Source organism: Anas platyrhynchos, chromosome 1, assembly GCF_047663525.1.
Source record: "Anas platyrhynchos isolate ZD024472 breed Pekin duck chromosome 1, IASCAAS_PekinDuck_T2T, whole genome shotgun sequence".
NCBI lineage: Eukaryota > Metazoa > Chordata > Aves > Anseriformes > Anatidae > Anas > Anas platyrhynchos.
In genome coordinates this window covers 69,901,168-69,926,697 of record NC_092587.1, presented here as the reverse complement: position 1 = coordinate 69,926,697, position 25,530 = coordinate 69,901,168, and the positions used below count along the sequence as shown (strand labels likewise).

At 38.2% G+C, this 25,530-nt stretch overlaps 1 protein-coding gene across 13 annotated transcripts in view; it reads right to left on the bottom strand.

Annotated features, from left to right (window-relative positions):
- The window catches only part of LOC101792090 (potassium voltage-gated channel subfamily KQT member 1), a 524,294-nt gene that overhangs the window by 168,241 nt on the left and 330,523 nt on the right, over positions 1-25,530 (bottom strand). The window contains exon 21 of one of the 13 annotated variants that reach the window (XM_038173121.2): positions 5,568-5,985. The exons of the other annotated variants lie outside the window; for them this stretch is intronic. Within the exon in view, the coding sequence (XP_038029049.1) occupies positions 5,911-5,985 (75 nt within the window). The 3' untranslated portion in view covers positions 5,568-5,910. Of the gene's footprint in view, positions 1-5,567; positions 5,986-25,530 lie in introns of those variants that run through there. 13 annotated transcript variants of the gene reach the window in all.

The following is a 25,530-nucleotide window of genomic DNA, read 5'->3' as shown; positions in this document are numbered from 1 at the left end:
ACCTTTCTTTTTTCCTCCTGGTTTGGTTAGTGTCACTCTGGACTTAACATCAAAACTTTCTTCCTACTGCTAATTATGGCTTTGACCTATGGTGGGAACTGATCAGGTGTCTTTCCTGTGCCTCAAGACAACAGGGTAGTGGGCAGGGACTCAGCCCTATTGATGTTTCTTACCCCATGGCTATCTCTATCACCAGTGGCACCAACAGTACCCTTGTTGCAGTCTCACCACTGAGGATGTGTGCTGGAGAGTGTGTGAGGAAGCTCACAGTGCCACTGCCCCAGCCAGTGCTATTTCTGAAAAAAAAATAAAAAATAATAATAATAAAAAAAACAAATGACTCATTTTCTAGGGCTAGTAGTCTAGTACTTTTTGTCAGCACTAAACTTTCACAGGATGAAAGAAGAGATTAAAGCCAAAATCATTCTTCTGTTTAAGAGATTTCAGGTGCAGAGGTTTGTGTCCTGAATAATACGCTACTTGACTAGAGGCTGATTTTTAACAATGCCATATTCTTATATTCAAAAAACCCTGAGCTGCATGCACTGTAGCTGCAAACCCTGTTTCACTCTGGGTCTATTTCAACAGGGTTTTAAAGCTATTTCACCTGAGTGCCTGCTGATTACCATGCTGAGTTTTTTAAACCAATCCATTGAATTCACTTCCTTTCTGCGTCCCCAGTGCCCATTCACCTATAGAAATATATAGACGAACAAGGCCACAGGTGCAGAAAATTGGGCCTTTCCTGCTGTTTATTACAATCTAGACCTCAGGAATTTGTTGGGGGGAGGGGAGGGAAGAAGGAAAGGAAAGGAAAGGAAAGGAAAGGAAAGGAAAGGAAAGGAAAGGAAAGGAAAGGAAAGGAAAGGAAAGGAAAGGAAAGGAAAGGAAAGGAAAGGAAAGGAAAGGAAAGGAAAGGAAAGGAAAGGAAAGGAAAGGAAAGGAAAGGAAAGGAAAGGAAAGGAAAGGAAAGGAAAGGAAAGGAAGAAATACATGCTTTGCTGTAGTATTCTGCTAAAAATCCTACCTTCCTTTTCTTGCAAAGCTAAAAAAAAAAAAATAAAAAAAAATCCTCCTAGCTGCCAGCAAACACAGACATTGAATATTGAGTTATTTGGAAGTTAGGAGGTAGAGTGGGGGCAGGACTGTTTCTTTTGCATCCATGAAGAGATTTTGGATGAAATGCTGCTGCTCAGAAAGCCTGTTCTTCCCTTAGCCCCCCTCCCTCTCTACAGTTTGCCTTTTGGTTGTTCTCAGGCACAAGAATTTGCTGTGCCTCATGGTCACTGAGCATGCTGCCTGCTTTCAGTCAGATCAGCACAGGAAGAAGAAGCCACCTGCTTGCCATATAAGTGTGGTGCCTTGTGCTGGTAAGGCAAGTCTGGAGGGGTCTGTTCTCAAAACCAGACCACCATGAACCAGGAACTGAGTTAGACCCTCATCTAAAGAGCTTACAATCAATATAAAAATCAGAAACCATGTATATGGGAAAGGGTGCATTATTTCCAAATTAATAATGTGGGTTTGATATGCAGAGAGAATAAGCAGCTTGTTACAGGTGGATCAAGCCTTTCTCATCTGGAAACTGAGCCGATTTCTATTCAATACCAGGTTCAGCATCTTAATCAGAAGATTGTCTTTCCTTAAAGCAAAGTGCTTCTCTTGCAGGCTGACACAGGTTTAGTGTGAGGCCTTCAAGGCTGTTTAGGTGCTTAGGCCCTGTGAAAACTGATGTGCATCTGGTCTGACTGACCCAAGAGGTAAAGCTACTGATTTGGGTTAATGAAGACAGGTGCTCTGTGTTTTTCTGTACCTCTGAGTAACCCACTGCCCTAGAGTCTGGTCTGAATTTTAGCTGTCCTGTTTTCACAGGTACTTTAGAACTTGGATGAAGGTTTACAACAGTGGGAAATGTTTTATGTGCCTGTTTAGGAATATCAGTGGGGGCTCATTTGTTTTGATGGAATGTTGGTGCCAAAAAAACTCTTAGATCCTGGACTGGAGTTCCTAATCGAAACCACTTTGAAACATATTGCAAAATCTAACCAAAAAGGTACATGTAGCATCTTGTGTAAGCCTTGTGTAAGGCTGGTCTTTGGTGGGAGGTGATGACTATGCCATAACTATGATGATCTCATTCTTATTGGTTGCTACTGATACTACACTTTATCAGCAATAATTAGGAAATGCTCAGAGCATGGCCTTGTATTTTTATTACTTCTTTCCTGGCCTGATGTTGTATTATCCTGCCTACAGCCTACAGCCTACAGTACAGTCATTCCATGGCAATTTTTACCTATGCCTTTGCCTTTAATAAATGCAACCTAAAACTATAGATCACAAGCATAGTTAATGGAATATCAAGGACAGCTAGAATGACAGAGGGATTTCAGACAGTTGGAACTCCCTTGGGATAATGCAGAGGCACCCTTCTTGAATAATTCATATGACAAATGGACCAGAGAACTAATCTACTCCTATTCAAAGTGCAGAGCCTCCTATCATACTGCTGGTGGAGACTGACATGAATATCCTTTATCATGGACAGACCCCTGTCCATGCTTTACTCTGGCTGCATCTGAGGACATGCGCTTGTGATGAAGCACAGCCGTAGACTGAGGTTCAAGACATATTAAAGCTAGGAGAGGCATGAGCTAGCACTAGGTGCCCACAGAGGCCTGCTGCACCTGCCATATCATGGGTATCCAATCGTAATAACTAGGACTAGGCTAGGACACCTAGGGCCCCGTGAGGCATTTAAATTTTTATGTAGAAGCCCATTTTCAAGGTGCTGTGCAGCCATGGGTAAATGCCTGCAAGATGTTTCATTTCTTTATGTTTCCTTTTCTGAATTTTGTCTCAGAATAGAGGTCCTCAGGTTTTAAAACTAATGATTTTACAGTCTCAAATGTCAATATGCAATCTGTAGTGTTAATAATTGCTTCATGCCTTCCCTGGCTTGATACACACTAACATTTTAAGAGATGTATTTAAAAACCAGTAAAATACGTACAAATTGTAAGAGTTCCCTCCATCCCCTTGTATTCCCTTTGATGAGCTAACCCAAAACCACAACTATCTTTGTCTGAGTTATGAATTTATCTCATATTAGTTAATAAACCTCAGGTCATGAAAATTAAGCACGTCTTTTCAGTAGTATAGGCAGGACACATAGTTTACTTCAAGTATGAAATGCAATTTTGGCCATTTTCATCTAAAAACAACTTTCTGCATTTTTCTTTTTCATTTCTTCAATTTTCCAAATTGGAATCATTACTGTAACTGAAAAAGCATGTTAAAATCAAACAAACAAACAAAAACAACAATAAATAAATAAAAAAAAGAACAACAGAAAACCCAATGCTCATTTATTGCAGAAAAACACACTGGAACATTTACTCTAGAATTCATCACTTCATAAAACCATGCATCACAGAACTGCCATTCTGGGCCAAACACATGTTCCATGTAACCCATTATCCTGTCTGTTACTGTGATTAATAGGAGAAAGTGTGGAAGAAGATAAAAATGATCTTTTCCCCCTGCTGTACTCTCCCACCTTCTAGTAATCAGCGGTTTACAGGACCAAAATATCGAGCTGTAATAAAAGCAATGCAATGCTTCCAATAAATCAAAAGTAAATTGCCTTTCACTGACATTAAATCACTCAATCTGATTTCGTCATGGCATCTGCTTTTTAAAATTTAGTTTTATCTTTAAAAGCAAATTGTGTATCTTTATGCCTGTTCCAGAGAATTATGCTGGAAATACTTCTATTAAAATTACAGTGCCAAGGAAGAAGAAAAAGTGTAACAGCTGGAAAACCATCCTTCACTAAAGACAGAACACAGCCTGACAAGGTGGGGGGGAATTTGCTCCCATCCTGTGCTGTACAAGCTATCTGGATGTTATAATTTTTGCTCTTCTTTTTCTTCCTCTCCCTCCCACCTTTTGTTGTTGTTTTGTTTTCTGAGTGTCTCTCTAAGTTGTTTCACATTCATTCCTTATTCTCTTGCTATCCTGCCCCTTGTTAATGCATTTTTTATTCCCACTGCCCCTTTTCCCAGACAGTTCTTAGGAGAATGGAAATACAAACCCAAATTAAACATCAAACCTATAGATACACATTTGATTAGAAAACATGAAGTGATCCTCTCCACCCCAAGTACTTTTTCACCCTTCTGTAAACAAACACGTCTGTTTAGACAGTTTGTTTCTCTATCAATCTGTGAAAAGTTAATACAGTTTTGTGCCATTTTTGTTATGGACACAACTCTGTAAAAATACCATATGGTCCACTGAGGCCTGCCCTTATAACCCCAATAAATACAAATCACCCTAGAACTTATCATTGTAACTTCAAATATGTAGCTAATGTTGTAATCACAAAAAATCTTCACAAAAAGAAAACAAACTACCTCCTTTTAAACCCCTGACTTGTTGCTCTTGACTTCAGCTATTTGTTCAATATTTCAACAACACTAAATAAATGTGCCGGAAATACTTATCATTTCTGAGTCACCCCTTTACCATCCTAGATCCCAGACTCTTCAAATTAGTGGCTATCTCTGGCTATCTCAAAGAGATTAACATGATTCATTCTCTTTGTTTCTTCCATTTCAATATTGTCTTGAGTGTGTTTCTCAAGAGCCTCCTATTATCAATGCTGCATAATTCTGGGTAATCTGTCTTGATAATTCATTTCCCAGCTTCCTATCACAGGCTGTTTCAACCATTCTGTTCTGTACTTTTTCTATCTCTGAAACGTTAGCATTATTAATGGCACACAAACTGTATATTATATCCAGCTTATGCCTAATGTCAGGGTAGATTTTTCCATTACTTATATTCTGTGTATATACACCTATCAACAAAGTTTAAATGATATATATTGCTAAATAGCAAGGAAGTCAAACAATAGTAGCATAACAACAAGATATACCCTGCTCTTCCCAATGACTGACTGACTCCTGCCTCTATTAACCTTGTCTTTTCCCTTGTACCTCTTCAACTATGGGATATGCATCAGTCAGATGAAATAACAAAAATCTAATATTTGTAAAAAAAAAAATAAAAATATTTGTGCTTCTTTTTCATCCATTTCCAGGGAGTGTTGCACTAGCACCAGAAATGACAGAAAAGCTACTTTTGAAATGTGTTTCAGAATTTGTTCTGTGAGTGTTCCTACTCTCACCCAGCCAAAAAATGGAAATGGCATCAGATGATTCTGCAAATAGATGTCAATGAAAAAAGGCTATTTGGGATCAACTCACACAGTAAACAGCTTTAAAATCTAACTGTGGGGTAAATCAGAAGACTGGATGTATATAAATACATCACTGTTTACACAGAGACACTGGACAAGTAAGAAAAGATCAGATAAGTTGATTGCAATGCTACAAAAGAACTAAAGTCTTCAAGATTCTGTCTTTGGAGGGTTTTGAGAGACTACCGAGGTAACTCAAATGCCCCTACCTCCCTACTTCCACAGTGTTGCTTGTGCAAAAGTCACAACCACAGTGATGTTTAGAGAAGAGAAAAAAAAAAAAAAAAAAAAAGGCTGTACCAATGATTGCATATGTAATGAAAAAAGGACTGGTGAGGGTTGCTTAATACTACTTTTGTCTCTGTTCTTGGAGCTGTCCTGAGCAGAGCTCTTAAGGCATGATGCAGCCCAGACTCCTAACCTTAATGTGTTAAATACATTGTCCACTTTGGATTGTTCACTTAGCTTCAGCAAATGCTTTGTATTTTTTCCTGTCTGAGTATAATTAAAATTGCAGGATATTTGCCAGACAGGCTGAGATTTGTCACCACTCTAAGCATCCCTTTGCAGTATTGTGAAGAAAGATCAATCAAATCATTCTTAGTTTCACCTATAAACATTATATTTTAAGTGTCTTTTCAGGTTCACTTGAAGGTGACCCAATAAACAGAGATATACTGATGCCTGCAGCCAGTCTGCACTTCCATTCGCAAAAGATCCTAAAAGAAAATTGGGGCAGAGTGAATAAATTTATCACTGATACAAATATGTCATATGATAACAAACAAAACTAATTTATAAAAGGAATAAATGACTACTCAAGAATAGGAAAAACAAGCAGCCAACCAACCAACCAACCAACCAACCACATTCCTCATACCCTTTTGTATGCCTTCACATCCAAGTCAATGTTTTTTGTTTTTTTTTTTTTTTTTTTGCAGGTGGCATATCACCAGGTATGCATAAGAATAAATGAGAACAACAAACATGCAGAGTTCTTGTAAACTAACTATAGACATCTCCAATTATCAAGATCTGATATACAGCCAATGATGTTCTCAGGAGTTTCCTGAGTAGTGTTTAAAAAAAAAAAAAAAAGTCTCTTTGCATTCACTTCATTTATGGATCCAAGAATAGCTGCCTAGTGTAAACATGTCCCGGGCACAGAAAAATAAAAATAAATGGAAACAAAAAATAATTTGTGCAGCAGGCAGAACAACAATATGCTTCTTAAACATCAGTTGTGAAAGCACAACTTTCTGTACACTTAATTTGTGACCTTGCACAGAAGAAAAAGAACTTAACTGTACTATATAGATCTATTCAAAAACAATCTGTTTTAAGAAACAGAAGCAAAACATAACTTGCATTTTATCAATGGCACCTTTGAGACAAAGTGGATAATATATATTTAAAAACATTACAGGCTGTAAACTTGCATCAGTTTTTCTCACCATACACCCTGGTTTAAAGGACACAACTTTGAAAAACAAATTTTGCCTGAATAGTGTATGATCAAGTACACTCCTTAGTTGAAAAATACTGAAAAACCTATTCTATCAGTACTGAAGAGTTATTTACTGTAGCTCTTGGCCTGTTCTTTTCTGCATATGTGTTTCTTTGCTTGTGTCTCTTCCTATATTGGTTCTGTTGAATTAGAAGCACTTTCAGTTTCTCTGAAACTAAATACTCTAGTGCTATAAAGCAGTGTGCCTATATATGACATCAAATGCACTAAGGGCTCTACTATTTGAAAGCTTATTTTAATATCACAACTTACAGTAGATCCTGGGATCAGGTACATACTAAAATCATTGTTATGTATTTAATGAAAAGTCCAGCTAGAAAATATGATTTTTTTTGAGAAAAAAATAAATATTTCCTGGATAATTTAGTTGCATCAAATCCTACTCTAACAGGTGCAAAGGCATTAACTCAGAATCTTTGTATAGACATCCATAATGGTGAGCAAGTCCCAGAATATTTTTGTATCTATGTCTGTTTACACTTTCAACACATTCTTTCCAGTTCTCTGTACACTCCTCTCTGGGTTCATTTTCTGAAAACTACTTTGGTAAACAACCATGAATTGAAGAGCAGGTTTTTCTCCCTTACATTTTTTTGAAACCATAATGTTAGTGATCATATATATGAATTTATGTGAGCCAGAAGTGCTTCTGCACTCAAGAGAGTAACAATATAATTTAAACTGCCTGAAAAAGTACAATTCATCAACACAGTTCAGACAGAAAGCTGTTACAGAGTGAGTGCACAGATTTTAAATTATTTGCCAGATAACACGTACATCTTAGGAAACCACAATTAACTGCTATTTCAAATACTGTAAACTTGAGGAGTTTCTTCTTCCTCCTCTTTTTTTTTTTTTTTTTTTTTTTAATATTTTTTTTAAGTGTTTTCACTTATATTACTTATTTCTTAAAAAACAAAACAAAACAAAACAAAACAAAAAACTTCCCTATGATGGCCTCAATGCGGGTATATAAAGAGAAGTTTTCTGCCCTCACTGCAGCTTCTCTTTATGCCTTCTCTTCCTTTATGTTCTCATGGTCTCTGATTTCCTATAAGCTGCTCTTTTCTCTCTTGAAAGCTCATCTGCCTCTGTCTGATTTCATACGGGCAATACAAGGGCTTATTTATTAAACTTTGATGAGTTTTGTATCAGATTATTTATGTGACTTCTTGATTTGCCTATCACAACTGAGGGTACTGTGACTGCAGAGAGTGCTTACCAAGGACTAAAACAAGAACCAGTGTCTGAGAAAGACATCCCAATATGCACTTTTGGTAGGAACAAATGACAAATTCTGACCCTGCAAAGCCTTCCTGTGTAAAGTGTCCCTGAAAACCTGTGAGAACAGTATGTGCAAACAGCTTGCAGGGCTGAATTGCCTGCCTATGGCGTTTGGATTACTGAAAGTCAGAGACCATCCTGAAGTACTTAGCAGGGACGGCGTCAAGCAGCTCTATTTCGAGGTACTGTCGTTAAAACATCTCAAACATTCTCATGTTTGTGCCTGTGTTTACAGGCTGGTGGAAATATATCTGTCGGACATATCAGTGTGCTACTGAAGAAAACAACTTCCTGCACACTTCTCACTTCTCTCATCACGCCTGCTGCTCCTGGGCATCGCTTGTTTGTTATTAATGGCCTGGGGCTTTGTCTGGGGTGGCACCAGCTGTGCACCCCTCCTGCTAGGTGCCACACAGATAAAGAACAAAAAGGCTACCTCTAATCTCAAGAGTTTATCATCTAGTATTTTTAAACTGCTGGCCAGTCTCTCTTTGAATATTTATACTGTAATGCCACAGTAAAGTCACAGCTAAATTTGTGACATTATAATTGTCAGTAGAGGAGCAAGAAACAAAACTGCCTGACAGGAATAAGTAGAAGGGGAATATGGAGAGAGGGGAAAAGAGCATAGCAGGGTTTTTCTCTCATTCTTGAACCCAAACCTTAAAATAATACTGCAATTCGTGTCTTGCAAAAAAATATAAAAAATGTTCAAGTTTTACAAACCAGGATTGAGCTTCAGGTAAAATGCCTTTCTTCCCTGCCAGCTGGAAGGAGAATGTTATTCAGAGGTAAGATAAGGAAGTGATAATCTGCTGTTTGTATGCAATGTGCAGGAATGACTTTAACAAAGAAAAAGCCCAGATGTGAATAATATTTCCCTGACTAACAATTCTGTATACTGTAACTATTTGTTGTTTTCTTTTTTTTTTTTCTTTTTTTTTCTTTTTTTTTTTTCTCAACAACTCCCTTCCCTGGTCCTTGTGCTGTGCAGTAAATGCCACCACTAATGAGATAATATCAGTGTTTTTGAGAGCAGACTGACCCTGCTGTTTTCAAGCAGTTTCAACTTCTCGACAGTCAGGAGCCTGCCTAATGTTTTGTGGCTGCCTCTGCTCATTGACATGGTACAAACTGCCTTATCTCCCTGTGGGCGGGGAGGTCATTGCCAAACCCACGGCTACTTGACTGGAGAAGAAGGCAGTCTACAGTGATTCAAACACATGGCCTGAGCCAAGCAGAGGGCTTATAACAGATCACCTAAAATAGTTCCCATCTGAACGCATTTCAATTTTTCTCTGTATGTCAACAGAAGACATGCATTGTCACAGTGTTATGCATGATTCAAGAGGCTCACTTAAATGTTTTACAGGAAAAAAAAACAACATTGTTTGGGATTTCTGCAACTTGAGCGCTTTCTCAAGTATCCCCCTTTACTTTCTATAAAAGCCTTTCAATGACCCTTTTTGTGTCAATGAAAAGCTCAGCTCACAGATAAATTGTTCTGTTTTTATTTCCAATATTACAATTTCTTCCAGAGTGCCTATAAGTTGATGCCACGCATTTTGCCATGAGCTCTTGGTGATTTCTTCAGGAACTCCCTCGTTGGGCCCAGGATTAGCAGGGAAGTGAGAGAGTAACAGGAGTTCAAGCAGTTAGCCCTCTCCTGAAAGAGAGAACTGCCACTGTAGAACAGTCATTTGTGAGATCAAAAGAGAGTGATGTCTGTGCAGCTGACCATCTGGGAGGTCATACAAATGACTCCAGGAGAATTTGTGGCTTATGGATGCAGGGAAGACCAAGCCTACTTCACATGTGAACTAGAACTGGCCTGAATTTCACAGGCAGCCCAGCTCATTCAGAGTTCCCCTGGCTCTGCCCACGCAGTGAGTCTGTGACTTTCCCAGCCCCATGACTCACCGTGCATGAGCATCATGACTCAGATACCAAATTTATTTCCAGGATCTACAATTAACAAGAGTTTCTAGAGCACATAACAAAGTCTTGGATGTGTGTTGCCCACCCTCTCAGCCAGCAGCATCTGGTACTGCTCAGCTCCTCGGCTCTTTATGGGAACACAGGGTCTGACTGGTCATTTCTGCTTTCAGAGGGTCTAGTTCTCTTACTCTTGCTGATGTGCTCCACACATTGCTCTAACTCCCACTATGGAAATAGTCATGCTGAAAAGAGTGGGACTCCTCAGTAAGGATAGGGACCTTCAGTATTAGTAAGGAGAGCACAACCAGACCATACTTTTTTTGAAATTTTGCTGTGTTTTAATAGATTACCTTGCAACATAGCTGGGATTCTGACATGCTACTACAATACAGTGAAGCAATACACTAGAGTAAATATTAAGTTGTTTCTGACCTCTGTATAAGGGAGACATTGGCATACGGACAACAAAAGCAGATCAAAACTTGTAACAGTCAACTTTTGCTGCTTCCAATTAACTCACCTGGAAGTATACATTGTTAGCCAGGGATATACAGTAATCATACATACAAGATCTTTTTTTCTCTTACTCTGTTTGGAAAAGATTTGTCCTCCTTCATTAATTTTCCACTTGTTTTCTGAGGAGCTGAATACAAGTGGTATTCACTGCTTCAGCAACTGGAAATCAGTTATGAATGGAAACAAAACCAAAACAAAGAACAAAAGCAACCATCACAACAATTAGAATATGTAGTATATGGTTATTATCACTGCAAAGCACACGTTCTTTGCAAGCACTGAAAATTTCACGTGTACCATGCCTGCAACAGCTGAAGGAAGAGACCTTCACTTTGTAGACACAGTGCTGGAACATAGAGAAATTAACAGCCCTGCTCATGGTATCCTTCTCTCTTTGTAGAACTTTCTCTAGTTGGCTGGTACCACAAGATATTAATTTCCTCTTATGGCACATAATAATAATTACACAGAATTATTACATAACACTTGAAGAGAAATAAGCCAGCACAAGCCCATAGGATGAGATCAGTGTCTTGGTGTCAAGAGCTAGGAGAGCACAGGTTCAAAACCCTGTTCCACTGCTGACCCCCTGTATTCCTGTAGGCCAACCACTTAGGTCACCAGAAAAGGGAGCTGACAGTAATCCTGTGTCTCACCATCTTTCATGAGGGTGCTTAGAGCTAAAATAAAGGGTGTATGCATATACTCAGACCACAGCCCTGGCTGTCTCTGGTGGTGTTTCCTGGCACACCCATCCCTGGGACTGAGGCTCCTTGCAGCAGGGCAGGCCACCTGCAAGGTGGGACCTTGAAAGGAAGCCCAAGGCTGGCTGTTTCCTGCTGGGGAGGAACAGCAAAACTATTTTGAATCAGTTGCAGGCAGGGAGTTGCCTTCTCTGTTTGAGGTACCCGTAGCTGCTGCTCTGCTGCTCACTGCACTCTACAGGCAACCCCAGCCCACCATTGCAGAGAGGCACTTGCTGCTCTCCTGGAAGGGAGAGTTCCATTTTCCTTATGATTTTTTTTACCTTGTTCTTTGCTGAGTAATGCTTGCTGCTTTGGTGAGTGGTGCTTTGCTCCTCCCTCTCTCCTTGATCTTCTTGAATCTCATAATTTTTGCCAGACCGAGTAAAATCTCTGCCTATCTGCAACCGTGTAGAAATCAGACCTCTGAAAAAAAACTAAATGTTGCATCAAGGGGCCTCTGCTGAAATTTACTGAATTCCCCCTGATTCTACAGCAGATAACAAGTCATTAAACTGTCATGAGAAAAAAAAAAAGTGGTATTGTTAATTCACATTTCTCAGGGATTCAGCTGAAAGACACAAATCAGCATAGACAGATGATGTTAGACATGATATCCCCACAATGACTGTGTTCTTCCTTTGGGATCCTTAGCAGAAGCAAGTTCAAGATAAATGCATACATATGTACTTAGATGCCTGTGGCCTTCAGACTTGCTACCCAATAGCCTTTTCAGACACTCAGCACATCTCCCACAGATCCTGCTGTCTGACTTGGTCTAAGCACAGCACTGAACTCAGGAACACATCCTGTGCCTACTTTCCCTTGAGTCGCAAATACTTTCAGTGTTGGCAGTGGGAATACAGTGAACTATTCACAAAATATAATTATTTTTGTTCAAATGTTCTCTTTTCACTATGCTGTTCTATGTAGAAAGTTTGCTAAAGTCTGACACTGATTTTTAAAAAGCCAACAATTCATTTTAAAGTTTTTTAACCCTCCATCTTTGTACCAAATATAACTGGTTTCGTAATGCAAAAGTTAGTAGAAAATGTCACAAGAAGCAATAAGGCAAGATAACCTGCTCAATATGACTAGCAAATAGTAGTCCTTACTGATCTTCAAATAAAATCAACTGATGAGACGATTGTAAACTACAAGAAAATAACAGCCTGGTCAGAATTTTATCCTCTTTTTTAAAGAATTAAATGAAACCACTCTCATAAATAGCTTTTAAGCTTATTTTTGTTAACAAAATGGCAAATTTATATCAAATCTCAAGTCAGAGTTCAACACAAATAAATAGGAGGAATTAAAAAAAAAATAAAAGTCCATCAAAAAGATCAAAGCTGAATTAACATGATGACACATTTTAAAATCTATGTACTTCGCTACACATTCCTCTTTGAAAGAAAGAGCAAGAACATCTGAAAACTATGCATTTAGTGTGTGCTTAAGCAACTATAACAGCATAGTAAGAGCTTATATTTTTTCTGGCACAGCCCTCAGTCATAATTCCATTTCATACTTTTAAATGTATTTTTAAATTGCTTAGCTTCTGTCAACAGATTCATTCAGGGCTGTGTTATTTAAAAAGTGAATTCAAGAGCTTGCAGTGTCCACTCTGACTGACACATCCATAATAGAGGATCACTAAATCACTCCTTCTAAAGTGAAAATAAAATGAGAAATAACTGATAGAAAAAAAGGAAGAAAAAAGGAAGACAGTGCGTTATCTAACTCCAGCATGGCAAGGTAGTGTCAAATATACTTCAAGACTTTTTGCCATTAAAAAAACACTAAAAAAAAAAAAAAAAAAAAAGGTATTTACCTTGCCTGACTTGGCATGGGTAAACATTCCTGCATCAAATGTAAGGAGCTATATTTAGAAATGTATCCTTCCTAGGAAACTAAGAAACTAAGTAGGCTTCAGTAAAACCAAAACAGTCATGGGCCTAATTCTGTCACCAGTGAGATGCATGAAGTCAATAGGAGCTCCACCCACCTTGCTGAACAAAAATCTGGACCCAGAAACCGTACCCTCTCTCACCCTTGTCATGAGGCAAATCTTCCCTTCCAGGCTGTGCAGATAGAGTAGGACTTCTAAAAGTATGTGAAGCAATACCAACTATTTAAAAAGGAACAGCATTATTGAAAAAAGTGTTATACAAGCAGTGGTAAACCTCAGCGGTCTGGTTTTCAGACAACAGAAAATCCCTTTGACAAGTAGTAAACACACTAAAAATAGTACTTGGTTCCTTATAACCCAGCTTAAAATATTTCTCTTTCCTTTTTGTATCCTGTTTTGCAACTTTGTATAAGGTGCCCAGCAATCTTTTACTAGCTGTAAAAATGACCATGGTCTTATTCCACGGTCTGTTGTGGACTGTAAAGTAAATACAGAAGAACATATCAAGTGAGAACCACATATTCAGGGAAAAATTCAAGCCTGTGTAGAATGTGTGCTTCTCCTAGCAAGATTTTGATGCACAAAATGTATCTGGGAATAGAGTAATGCTAACCTCAATGTCCTGAGCAACCAGAGGACAAGACAGAAGTGATATGGATTAACTGGACTGCAACTTTCTTTAATTCATCTCAGCAACAATTTGTCTGGTATAAGGTTGTGACCATATTCTGAATCATTTCCATCTGGTTAAAGGGTGCCATCTCCCGGGTGCCCCTTCCTATCAGGCCTCAACTGTCACCGAGAAGCCATCACCCTCTAATAAGAGAGAGAAAGAACATCTCTTTCTGCACCAGGCAGGAATGGAGCGAATCTTATCTCCTTTACACTTGAGCTAGACATCTAGACTACCTTTGCCATCAGTGGAGAGAAGAACAGAGAAAGACTCATCTAACCTGCATCAGACACTGTCTTTAGGATGAATAAAGAAATTTATTTATTTATTTATTTTTCCAGTGTTGACAACAGATGGAGTTGTGAGGGACTAGCTCAGATGTACATTTTTAAGTTTTATAAATATTATCCTAGAATAGCCAATGTTTTTCCTTGCTCCAAAAATGTATATCTTCTGCAAAATCACTGTAACCTGGATTTATTAGGTGCTCAGAGCATGTATGAAATCAACACCTGCCATGTATTAATTGTGGAAGCCTAGCACAGTCACTGTACTGGCTCTTCTGGGCATGGACCTGAAGCATACCTTACCTTGCCCCTTCATATATGGTGGTGAGGGAAAAACTTTATTTCCTGAAACAACTCTCCTGAAAAGATAGCCCCCCAGATCTGACTTCTAGTCAGGTAGTTGCTGACCAGAATTTGGGTGAAAGAGACATATTTTCCACACCTCCCTTCTGGTACCAGTGGCTTATATGTATGTTACTTATACAGTGTTAAAATACTCCTTTCTCTGCATCCTGTTACCTCTGCTTTCAATCCCACATGGTGATCCCTCAGAGGAATGAAAAGCCTTTTTTCCTGACCAAGATGAGCAATCTGCAGCCATTTTGGAGACTTGGAGAATTACAATCTAAGTGTAGATTAGTATAGACTTAAAAAAGTTCTACTGCTTTGGAACATATATTAGTCAGTACATTTAATAAAACATCCTATATGTTTCAAAGGTTTGGCATAAGTTCTCATTTTCCTTTCACTTTCAAGTTGCTGCTTTCTTTTCCTTCCTTCCTTCCTTCCTTCCTTCCTTCCTTCCTTCCTTCCTTCCTTCCTTCCTTCCTTCCTTCCTTCCTTCCTTCCTTCCTTCCTTCCTTCCTTCTATGATTTCATTTCTTTCTTCCATCATTTCCTTTTCATTTTGACTTAACAGGCATTTCAGCACAAGAAGGGACTCTGTGATCCTAATCTTCTAATTTAGTTACTATGTATCTGCAAAGGATACTTGTATTTCATTGCTGTATCTCCAGTACAGCTACAGCTATACTTAGTTACTCTCTATCTACAATGTGATGTGTTCTTTAGTTTTCAGTTTATTAAGGCTCACTTTAACTTTCTAGAAACGTTTCCATGGTCATAAAAGTAGTAGCTGGGGGGAGAAAAAGCCTTTGAACATTTGGCACAGTAGTTTGCTTTTTAATATTCTCCTTGTGCATGAATATAAAAGAAAAATATACTGTTTATAGGAGTCTTCAGCTAACAAAGTAAACAAGGGTTTGTGTAAATATAGTTCCTCAGGCAATTATAATGCAGGTTATGAAACAAGGATGGGAATACACTAACATTATACTTACTGTGCCATATGTAATCATACATTTTGAATAAACAACAGAATTACCATAAAAGCCAAGATCAGCACCTCTATGGCATGCCTGGTGTCATGATCTGTCACTCATGCTTTCCCTGAATGTTGAAAATGCTTTGGAAATAACACTGGTCTCAACTGCTACATGTAGTGGCCATAAAATATAAAACCTTGAGTGGCTATTTTATATGGACATTCACCACAAAACAAAACAAACAAACAACAACAACAACAAAAATCTTTTTAGAAACAAACCCATTCTTTTGCAGCAGCCTTTAGAAACAAACACCCTTCTTAGTCAAGGCTGCTCAGTTCTAATGACGTATTTGCCTTCCTAAACTTCACTGACATTTCATTTAAATTCTGCAAGCACAGACACAGGGTTCTGTTACCCATGTACTACAATGTAGCATGCAAAGATAAGAACTGAAAACAAATACATCATGAAAACAATTGCAATAGATTTTAGTTTTCTGATAGAAAAAATGAATACTAGATATGCTGTGTTGGTGGCTGTCTGGTATTTTACTAATTAATATACTATTTAACAAAATCTCAAAGCGTTTCTGTTGGAAATGTGTTTTTTTATGCACTTATTAGCATGAAAAGGACAAATTATACAAGGAGCTGGGTCTGCATCTCAGACCTACCATCTTTTTATCTGAGCACCATAACCAGCAAGTTAGAGTCCTTGCCTGTATCCCTCCTTGTTCCTGTATCCCTCCACATTGGCTCATGTATTAGGGTGCCAAACAGATTCAGGTTTCCTCTCCATAGACCAGGGTCTAAGGGTCTCCCACGAATACTATGAGCCCTGAAGTTAACTGCTAAACATGAGCATTGCCTCCTCCAGTTGTGCCTTGGAAGAAATTGGTCCTGGCTATTCTGCTTTGTATTTTTTCTGAGTTGTTGTTGTGTCAGAGTTATTCACCAAGGACATGATGGCATGGATCACAGTGGTTTGAGGGATGGGGAAACCTTTCTCTCCATGAATCCCAGAAGATTTTAGTCAATAGAGAGATGCCTAGATGTTCAGCTTGGCCAAGGAAGCACTGTTGCCAACCATATGCTCTAGCAGAATGCAAGGCATCTGAGTATGTTTTCATAATCCAAGCTGGCATTCTTGATGGTGCAATATTTTGTCTGCCCTACTGGGTTATCCGCTTACTTTTGCAGAAATCATGGTCTATATGATTTGATCTCACTGTTAAGCTTAGACCCTTGCTGCAATTTTTTCAGATGGAGATGCTGAATGTCTGGCCCACAGATGAAAAGGTGAAGGAGAGAAGCACTGGAGGGAATCACCATCTCCTGCTGCCAGCTTTCTGAATGACTAGTGGTGTGTAACTTTTGTCATGTATTCTCCTTCATACAGAGATAAGGAAGGGCCCATGCTGAGATATCTGAGTGTATATCTTTTGGTAGAGCAATGAGCTAGCCCTGAACTAGCTTCAGCATTCCTCCTCATCTGAAGAGGAATTGTTACTGAAGCACAAACATGTAATCATGGGAAATGCTATAATTAAACATAAATCTCTGCTTCAAACTGAAAGAGCACTGAGACTTCATTTCTGTGTAACTGAAAGACTGGAACAAGAGCACAACTATTAGAAAATTTACCTTTGAATCAATTTCTTAGTGTGCTGTGCTTGCTCTTTTGGTCTAACCCACAAATTTGTACTTGTAAGGTTAGTCCAAAACTGTACATTATTTACCAACATCAACTTTAAAACTCAAGGGTCTGGCAATGCTCCATCCTGGAACTGAAGAGATGATACTGTATGCTTCTAAGAAATGTAACGACTATGCCTGAAAATATTGCCCCTTGTATAAATCTACATACAACAAGTTGAGATCAAGCAGAGATTTCATAAAGCTTTTTACTCTTTTGTCCATTAAATTGTTTTGGAGTCATAAGCTAAGGTCTGTATGTTCTCAAACACAAAGACTGACTTACAAAGCATGTTGCACCTCTATTCCCACTGAGATACCTACTGAGGCTACTTAAAAGCCCTCCTTCACCACAGTATATGAACAATTTAATATTTTGAAGCAAAGAAAACAGTAACTATCATTTTCTTGCTTCAAGTTTTAACACTAGCAGACTTCAGGAGAAATGCTGAGTGTAACAGGGCTCTGGATTTGCTATAATTAGAGCTGGAAAGCTCTGAAATTTGGGCTGAAATTGGGCTGATTTTTAAGTCTTTAAAGAACCTCAAGTCTTAGCTTGTATTGCAATTTTCTGGCATCATGGGAAAGGCTGAAATAATCTGATCAGGGTATTTATAAAATCCAGTCTTCACTAAGAATCAGCTTCCTTCTTGTCCTGTCTTTAAATGGGCAGGTTTGATTAGTGCCAGGATTATTCTGAATATTCCTGGGGCTCAAGTAACAAGGCTGCCACTTACCTGGCCTCATTCATTCCAGCTGTTGGAGTAGTAATGGTGAAGCTCTTATGCAAGGCATTTAGTGTGTGAACACTCTCAGTCTAAACCAGATTGCAGCATGTATAAACATAATGTTGGGTTAAGGTTTCCAGCCAGTCTTTCACAACAGAACCTGAGTGGCGTGAGAGGAGACACCATGGTCTCGGAAGATGAGCTGTAGCCAAGCCCAGGTAGTTCAATTAAAAACCTAAGTGATGAACCTCAGGAAGATAGCTGCAGCCAACTCCTGCTCAGGAAGCTGGGTTTTTGCTGGGGAGACATAATAAATTTGTAAAAGGAAAGCAAAATGAGTATATGAATGCTTACTGGAAGATTGTTGGGGTGAGGGAACTGAGAAAGGACAATAAATATATAAAAAATAAAGAAGGTGTAGACCTGGGGAAGGATTGCTGGGGTTGGGAAGCAAGAGTTCAAAAAAGAGGTGGTAGGAGAGAAACTGGAGGAAGATGAAGTTGCTGGAAAAGTCATCAAGTGCAAGGAACCTTCCAGTACTATATTATCCCCCTTTAAGTGTGCTACGGTCTAAGAGAAATGACAGGGAAAAGGGGAACTGGCTGAATCCCCAGGAATGCCAGAAGACATTGCTCCTGAATCAGGCTGACTGAAGGCTGACTGCAAGGAAAGTGAAGGGCTAGCTAAAACATCTTTTCCTAAATTCTACCAAAATACTCCTCTGACCCTGTTTAAAATACTCAAAATTTACTGACAAAACCCCAAACCAAAACAAAAACTATTGAAGCAAATTGAAGCTTGCCTGTTGACAGCCCATGCAGTTCTGGAGCATCAGGCTCAGTAAAACCTGCTGCAGTGAACTCATCAGGAGAGCATGCCAGTAACTCCCAGGGTCTGTGATTTCCATGAGGTCACAGTTAAGGTTCTGTTGGTATATGCCAGGGCTCCTCATTTTCTGTTTTTTCAGAGGTTAGAGTTCTGCTGAGCAAGCCATTTTGGAAAAGCATGAGAAGCCACTGGGCAATTTTAACTGTTAACAATTTTTTTTTTGTCATTGAATTAGCTTAGAGAGGATTTGATTTAACTGTGTCAGAGTATGTGTTGGAGAGCACTTGCAGAGGGGGGAACAGTACATTTCTAAGGGAAACTATCTGATTGAACCACTGTGGGATATTAGAGATTGGACAGTGTGATAAAAACCGTATACAGAAATGCTGGGGTCTACAGCTACAGGTCTGTCCATCCTTCCACTGCTTTTCTGGAGGAGAAGAAATCTAAAGGTAGAGATAATCTCAGTAAAGTTTGAACCCCAGTTTTACAACAACCAGCATGAACTTAGGATAGCTGTGCATTTTCTGAGCAGGGTATTATATATAGATATTATATATTATATATTATATATAATCACCATATATATATAATATATAATATATATTTTATATAATATATAAAATATATTATCACCGTAAGTTACACATGAGTATATCACCTGATTCTTCAGAAAGACATGAAGAATCTGTGGTTAAACATGTCCTAAATAGCTGTAAAATGATTTTGTTAAAATGGCTTAAAGTTAGTTGTCTTTTTGATTAAGACATTGTCCTCTCATATAAGAAGCCCAAGCCAGCAATATCTTTTTAAATAGTATCTTTTTAAAAATTATTATTATTATTATTATTATTATTATTATTATTATTATTATTATTATTATTATTATTATTATTATGTAGAACAGTCTTCTGGATAGAAAACAAACAAACAAACAAAAAAACCACAACACAACAATAATAAAAACACACACAGAACCAAACCAAACCACCACAACCATGAAAACCACAAAGGGCTGTTTTGATTACTCTGGTCTGGTTCTACTTTACAGAGTTCTTCTAGCTGTTGGGTTACACACTAACTCAACTGCAGCTTCTTCACCCCCTGCCATGTTTTTACATTTGTTATATTTCTTGGGGATGCTTTCAGTTACAGATCATGAAGTCTGGTTATCTTTGACAGTCTTATCCTGAACTTAAGAGAACTTTTAAAAGTTCTCGTGTGGTAATTTTTTTCAAAGGAAAGCAGGTTCTAGCATCTGGGATAGATAAACAGATGTCTCACAGAGGTGACTGCATTTTTAGTAGACTGCTATAAGGAATGAACTGTCTACACCAGGAATTTCTTTCTAAATCCATTTTGTAGTGGTGAGGCTGATGCTCTGAAGCATGAAGAGGCATGAGGAATTTGTCTGATTTTTAGAAAATGTTAAATAATGTGCATTAGCTACCCATAAATTATCAAATCCTGCAAAGCTATTACATTTGATAATCTGTGTGGCACTGCTTTCCAAAGATGCAATTACATTTATCTGGGGAAAATAATGAAAATCCTTAACCTGACTATATTTCTTGTTGCATTGCAACCCCTTCAATCTATAAAAACATACAACTAACTACCAAAATGAAGTATTTTCTGTTTTTTTTTTTTTTTTTTTTTTTTTTTTTTTTTTTTTTTTAAGATCATTTAATTATGATTTCAGGTTCAAGAATCTACTTCCCCAAAACACAAAATTCAGTGTCGCTTCTGTACCCTAACCCAAGCCAGAGTTCCAAGTTACAGAAATGAACAGTTCAGGTATCCAGGCATAGGAACTGAAAAAGTATTCATTTGTAAAATCATTTCACAAAATTTCTAACAACAGGACAAATGCAAATAAAAATAAAGCAACATTTACAGTAACATACACACCAAATAAGTCCAAAAACTGAACTAGAAATTGAATTTGACTTACTACAGAAACTATATGTACTCTATGTTTGTATGTATTTATATCTACACACATAGAATATATATTTAGCAAAATTGTATATTACCAGAAGAAAGTGCTGACAGTCATCTCAACTTGAGATGACTATTAAAAACTCAGACGGAGAAAAAGAAAGCACTGTTCTGATGTAGCACTGAGCATAAGATTTCTAAACTGCATTTGCCATGCTGTTCCTGAGGTTAGATCCTGGGATTATAGATATTTATAGGGTTTTGGTTTACTGTTACGAAAAATGCTACCTTTCTCTGGGTGAATTGGGGTATTTTTCATCAGCCATGTGCATTGACAATTAGAAAAAAAAATAAAAAATAAAAATAATAATTAAGGAACTGTACTTCCACACAGTTCTAATCAAAGCTCAACATGCCTTTATATCTTTTTATTTTTTATTTTATTTTATTTATTTTATTTTATTTTTTAATGCAGACTGTTAAGGAGAGATGCATAGTATACTTTATTTTCAGTTCCTGAACATGACCCCTTATTGCTTCAGTCCTATTTTGTTTTTCACAGTAAGAAAAACTCCTAATACTATTTAGCACTGGTACATCTCCACTGGCTGCAGCAGTAACAGACTTTGAAATCTAAGGTGAGAGCTGTGCTACGCAATGCTGTATGCTATGTGTGCTACTGGGCTGCAAATACACAGCCATATTTTTACAAGGACTTGCTGCTGCCAGAAAATGACATGATATAGGACACATGAAAAAATAAAGCATCAAACACTGTTCAGAGCTCAGTTACAGACCAGATAACTAGGATGTGTCCAGTTTGATGGTAGATATATGAAAGCTGGGCGTCTAATCTAAAACCAGGCATTTGGGCTTCTTCCTCAGCTAATGGAGAGAGAGGTTCCTCAAAGGCAGAGCCACCAGGAAACTCTCCTACTCAGTCAACCTGCCTTCTGAGACATCTGGCAGTTTTCTGTGAAAATTTAATGCCACTCACAGAAGCTCAGATCCATAAGCGATGGACTGGAGCCTTCATTGACCAACAGGCTACTCAGCTCTGACCTCAGCCAGGTGAGAGACAGGCTCCAGCCCCCATTTTGGGCCCAGACAAATGTGAACTTCTCTATATTGGCTATTTCTTTTAAGTGAATTTAAATATCTGGAAATTGTACTTGACAATTTTAAAATCTGTAATTTTTTAGACTAAAAACATCCATCAAACACATAAGATATAACACCTACTTATCCCCAAATCTAACTTTTAATCATTTACAGCACTGAAATCTATTTAGCTCTGTGCCTTTAAAATGGGTATACACTCATTTTGCAAATATACCTGATTTTCTTATAGCTTTTGCAAATACTGAAGTTATTTTCCAGGGGCTGTCATATTCACTGATCAGTTAAATTTCAAGCTACTTTCTTTGTCAAAGGTCAGTAATATTCAAAACACACAACAGCATCATGTTCCCCAAGCTTCAGAGTCTGCTTTTGGAAAGGCCAACTGTTTTTCCCCTATATACAACAGACACTTCTGAAAAGGTGTTGTCAAACAAATTTGTTACTAGGACCAAAACTGGAATTTTCCACTCTGACATATTTACTGAGCAGAATGTAGCTTGCTACCAGCAAAGGGATTTAGGATTGAAATCTTACAAAATATGCTTTTATAAAGACCACAAAGGAAAAAGACAAAACTAAAATACTCCACTGATACTAAACACACATAAAGCTTTATGCTGCCTCCTGCATGCCTGGAAGGCCATAAAGAAGATAAAAAACAATAGCTGGAAGGCAACTTTCCTTCCTGCAAGGCTATCCATCCTACATATGCACAGTTAGTAAAGGGACTAAGGTGGTAGTGTGATAAAACCTCTTGGCAGCTTGGAAGACATTGTCAGAAGGTAATTCTGCTGTTTGTAGCGGTTGTTTATGGTCTCTGCCTCCCCCCTCCTTGGAGAATGAAGAATGAAGTGTTGGCTGAACTGTGACATCTGCAGAAACTGTGGGGTTGTTTAAGAATGAGGAAGGAGGATTTAAATTTTCAGTAGAAAATGCTAGTGGGATGGGCATCAGGGAGGCTTCACAGTTTGGACACTCAGTTACCATGAGATCTGTCCTTAAAGCCAAAGGATGCAGACTAGCCCACATCTCTGCATAGCAAAACCAGGCTAAAACTTTACTGTTGAAACTATGCCAGTGTTTATACTTTGGGCACATTTTCCCCAGCTTGTACACTCTTCCAGAGATGGAAAATCAAAAAGTTTAGCCATCTGTTTGGTAAGTTTGTAACTAATGTGAGCAGAAGTCCTCCCAAAGTGTGTTACTTCACATATGATATTGCCAGACTTACTGATGCTACTGGAATTGAAGACCATGTTTTTCTTAGCCATCTGTATGCATCTGGTTGAAAATTACTTTCCTTCTTTTACTGTCTTTTAAATCAGATATTTACTCTGACAGACCAGTGAAACTTTCTCTTTGCCTTTTGATGTCATCCTCATTGCTCATTGGGGATCAAGATTAATGTTCTAGGTCTGTTGATGTGCAGACACCACAGTCTAAACCAACCTAGAGCCTCAGAATAAATGACTCTGGGAAGGAAATAAATGAAATCACCACTCAAAGACCAAGAGATGTTTTCCAGGAGACAAAATAAATAAATAAATACACATCTGAAACTATTCTGAGGTAAAAACCGTGTGTGGAGTGGAAGTCCACCTATTACTACAAGCACCATAACCAAGAAATCCTAGCCATAAGAGCTAACCACTTCTACCAGTCTCTTTAAAGGACAAAATTACATGTAAGTCAAATTCTGCAGGAGACACACACCTGTATTGTCATAACCTTGTAAGTGCAGAGAATTTCCTGCTTTGCTTGAGGAGATGCTGTCATTTGTCACACAAAGAACACATGGAAGGACTGTTTCTCTTCCCCCTAGTCTTATGTGGGGTTTGTTTGAGGTATGTACAAAATTTTCCAGGCTCTCTGTACCAACATCTTTGGCCAAGCTCCAGCTGCCTCCCGTCCTTTTAAAATGCTTCTCCTCCTGTATCTGTTTGGAGTTTGCTGAGGTTTTGCCCTGTCTGTTCCAAGAGTATCTGGAAAGGGCCTGGTTACTGCCTGTCATCTGGCAGAGACTGTATGGAGTGGCTTGCAAAAGAGGTCTTGACCATCTCTATAGTTCTTTGGCTTTCTGGAAGTTTCTGGGACTTCCTTCCTTCCTTCCTTCCTTCCTTCCTTCCTTCCTTCCTTCCTTCCTTCCTTCCTTCCTTCCTTCCTTCCTTCCTTCCTTCCTTCCTTCCTTCCTTCCTTCCTTCCTTCCTTCCTTCCTTCCTTCCTTCCTTCCTTCCTTCCTTCCTTCCTTCCTTCCTTCCTTCCTTCCTTTTCTTTCTCTCTCTCTCTCTCATACTCTTTCTATTTACTGCAATAGAAAAAGTCCCTTCAAATGAAATCATCTGTCCTGTTCCTCCTCCTTCACAAAATCACACATCTTATGGCAGGCATGTAAAAGAATATTTTGGCATTTATTCTTACTATTCAGTTTTTGTGTGAAAGGAACTGAGAGTTAACACCTTTGCTGAACTGTCAAACACACACACAATCAAGAAACCATTGTCTACTGTCCAAAATGCAGTGCTAAATATTTAGCATAGTAAAAGGATGCTAGAAAATCCTTTACCCTTTCTGGTCTTTGTCTTCACTATTTAAAAATCCAACCAAACCCCAACATTTTTAATTAGATAGGAATAAAAACAACAATGATATATCTAAAACAATGCAAAATCATCAAAAAATGAACAAATGAAATAGCACTACCAGAGCCAAGAGTTCTTACCCAAAAGGGTAAAGTAGAAAAAGGGATTTAATTATCACTATTGATATTAGAGGCAACCCACTCAAACACCATTTCAGCTGTATGCAGCTATAAAAGAGAAAAAAAAAGAAGGAAAGAGGGAACAATATGCTAAATGAGATGTTAAATAATACACTTTAAACAAACACTGTAACCAGCTTCACACAGAGACGTGCACTCTGACAAGACGACCCATTTAAGCAAGCCAAAATACAGAAAAATTCAAAAGATCTGCTGTATATTTTTCAGTTTATTTTTCCCTTTTTTCCTCTCTGCACTAACACTTTTTAAGAGGCCAAAGATATTCAAGGGGAAATGTCACCATTCTTACAAGCTTAAATAAACTATTTATTAGAGATAGACTAAGTACTCAGTAGAAATTTATTTACCCTGGCAATAATATTTATAAATGATCTATGAAATATTATGACATTGTACTGGTAGCATAGCAGTTTGCCTGTGAATTTTTTTTTCCAATCATCAAGTGGACTTAGAGGGGGGAAATATTTCTGTGCAGGGCCAGCTAAAATGTGCAGAGAACATTAGGAGAAGATGAATAGGCCTTAAGTACAATATTTTCTTTGACATTGGCAATAAATAAATCTAGATGCAATAAATAAATAAATCACTCATTGCAGAAAAAAAAAAAAAGAAAAAAAAGGCAGCCTTTTTACAGTCTCAATCAATTGAGTCTCTGCTGCTTATAACTGAGAGGTCTGAACACAGCATGGCTGAAACAGGCAGTGAAGCTCCTCAGCCACAGGAACATGAAAGCTGCAAGACAACAAGCTGGAGAACACAGGTACCTATTGAACACAGGAAGATGTGGGCTGCCCTTTGCATTTCTTTTTTCGACCAATGTACCAAGGCAGTAACAACAGAAACCCAGCAATTAGGTATTCCAAACACAACTGCTATTTTAAGAACAGCAAACCTCATTAATGGTTTGGGGGGCGGGAGTAGGGATGGTTTAGAAATAAAATGTGTGCAGACATGTAAAACTCAGAT